This window comes from Phytophthora parasitica (assembly GCF_000247585.1).
Source record: "Phytophthora parasitica INRA-310 unplaced genomic scaffold supercont2.38, whole genome shotgun sequence".
NCBI classification, from domain to species: domain Eukaryota; phylum Oomycota; class Peronosporomycetes; order Peronosporales; family Peronosporaceae; genus Phytophthora; species Phytophthora nicotianae.
The window spans coordinates 45827-47887 of NW_008649024.1; the positions used below are offsets into that span (position 1 = coordinate 45827).

At 50.4% G+C, this 2061-nt stretch overlaps 2 protein-coding genes across 2 annotated transcripts in view; one reads left to right on the forward strand and one right to left on the reverse strand.

Annotated features, from left to right (window-relative positions):
* Window positions 1-313: 313 nt before the first annotated feature.
* PPTG_23420 (hypothetical protein) lies at window positions 314-1775 on the forward strand. Its single transcript, XM_008910553.1, has one exon. The coding sequence runs from the start codon at window positions 836-838 to the stop codon at window positions 1307-1309; it is 474 nt and encodes a 157-aa protein (XP_008908801.1). The 5' UTR covers window positions 314-835; the 3' UTR covers window positions 1310-1775.
* PPTG_23421 (hypothetical protein) overlaps window positions 1647-2061 on the reverse strand; it is a gene marked incomplete at both ends in the record, with an annotated part of 897 nt that continues 482 nt past the window's right edge. The window contains one exon of the mRNA XM_008910554.1: window positions 1647-1740. Within this exon, the coding sequence (XP_008908802.1) occupies window positions 1647-1740 (94 nt within the window). The remainder of the gene's footprint in view (window positions 1741-2061) is intronic.

Consider the following 2061-nt stretch of genomic DNA (forward strand, 5'->3'; position numbering starts at 1 on the left):
CGTGACAAACATAATAACACAAACGGTGTCTTTCTTCGTGCATACCTTTCAGTGGTAAGCCAGGGCGGCTGCTCTTGTGGTTAATTCTAGTCGGAACGATGAGTAGAGAAACTTGTTTAGCTGGATGCAAATGGCAAAATGTGATTGAATAAAGCATGTAAGCTGGCATTACAACTCACTGAGCACTGAGCCTCACAGAAGGTTCTAGAGCAACTGGATATTTGGCTCGCGACATCAACTCAGCTCAGGATGATAACGCGAGACCGGACTTGTACTCCCCCGTGGATATCCAACTCACTCTCTACAAGCGGCGCATGATATCGCCGGTCAATTCGAAGTGTCCACGAGACCGCAGAGAGTCCGCTTGTGCTGAAATCGAGTCCGAGCGGCAGCTTTGCGAGCAGGTCACCAGTCGGTTTGAACTCGACTGTAAATTCACCTTTGTGAACCAGGTCTTTGGTCGCGCGATACTTCAGATTGATCATCTTCTGCGCCTCGCTGAGGCCGTTGCGTTGGAGGCGCTTTATTGCAGACTGGCTGTCCATGAGAAGTTACAGCGAAGGCCCCTCCTGCAACAACTCGTTCACAATCACTTGCACAATCAGCGCTTCTTCGACACCAGAGTCCGCGGTCATATACCCTGCAGCAGTGCTCGACTTGGCTACTACGGTCTGCTTCTTGCTGAACCACGCGACCGGGCATCCAAACAGTTAGACTACGCAGCCTGATACGCTTTTCCAATCAGTGCGATCGTGCGCACATTCCGAAATACTCCACGATCACAAAAAAAAAAACACGAACTACCACGAGACCTGCGACTGAAGCATAGATATCAATGAAGGGAAGGAGCCACTCTTGCGTATCGCCACGGGCGACAAATCTTGCCTTGAATCGCTCAACCTTTCCGTCCGTCCCGGTTTTCAAGCGAAACGGCAGGGTGTGGTCGAGAACGCGGACGCCTGTTGAAGGTGTAACCCACTTGAACGTCCCGTTTTCGAACAACGACATCACTTCAGCGTCGATGGCAATCTCCCATTGCTTCCAGTATGGTGAGTGGTTTGCTTCTGGGAGATTTAGCGGTTCTTTGATGGCTTCACCAAAAACTCATGCATCTGCGCTTGAGTTACTGTGCATCGCGCAATCTGCTACGAGAGCCGAACTGCTGCTAACTCCGACAGAAATGCGCCTTCGCAGTCGTCCTGGATCTGGTGTTGCTTGTCCACTTCGTCATTTAAATCCACGTCTTCAAGGTCATCGTCTCCTCCCGCCGAGGGGTCGACTTCAAAGAGCATTCTGTCTATCATGTTGACGTCTCTGGAAGTGAATATCGACCGGTTTGAGCACTTCGTATAGCCATAGAATCCTTTAATTTCTCCTGCACACCCGGTGAAGCTCCCAATTGTCCTCTAGTATCGGGAAAACGTCTCCTCTTGCGCGGACGCTGACCAGGCACTCTAGCGACGACTGCTTGTCCAAAGATTGGTAGATGTCCTACGTCGGGGCGCTGTCCGAAGATAGATTCGTATTGAGTAATGTTTGCACCGCGGCGAGAGATCCTGTTCCGTATGTACGTAGCATGCTGCAAGGTGTATTCCACAACTTCTGGGGCAAACCAGAGCCCACCAACATCGTCACTACAGTCTCAGTTACTGTGCGAATACTTCGCTCAGCGACACCGTTTTGAAACGAGGTGTAGGAGTCGTGTGCTGCGACAAGATGCCTTGAGTTCGGGCAAGCTTCCTGAAATCCTTGTTAATGAATTCAAATCTACCGTTGGTTCGTAGTTCCTTCAGGGACGTCGCTGAAACTGCAGCTTGTCTCTCAATCATAGCGAGGAATCATTTTACCATTGCAATGGTCTCAATTTTTCGTCTCGTCCCATACGTTTGCGCGAAGTCCGCAGACCAAATGGAAGACGCTTAGGTATTGGCTGGTTCAAGAATGGTCAGCGAGTATCAGGCTGTTCATCTTCCTTACGGGTTCAGCGCGCCCATCGCTTAAAACTTATCGGGTTGGTTTCGCTTACGCTACCTTTTAGGAAGCTGAAACGCCCTCATTGCC

Excerpts from the sequence above, each read along its gene's own strand:
- PPTG_23420 (XM_008910553.1), top strand. The coding sequence starts at position 836 with ATGAAGGGAAGGAGCCACTCTTGCGTATCGCCACGGGCGACAAATCTT.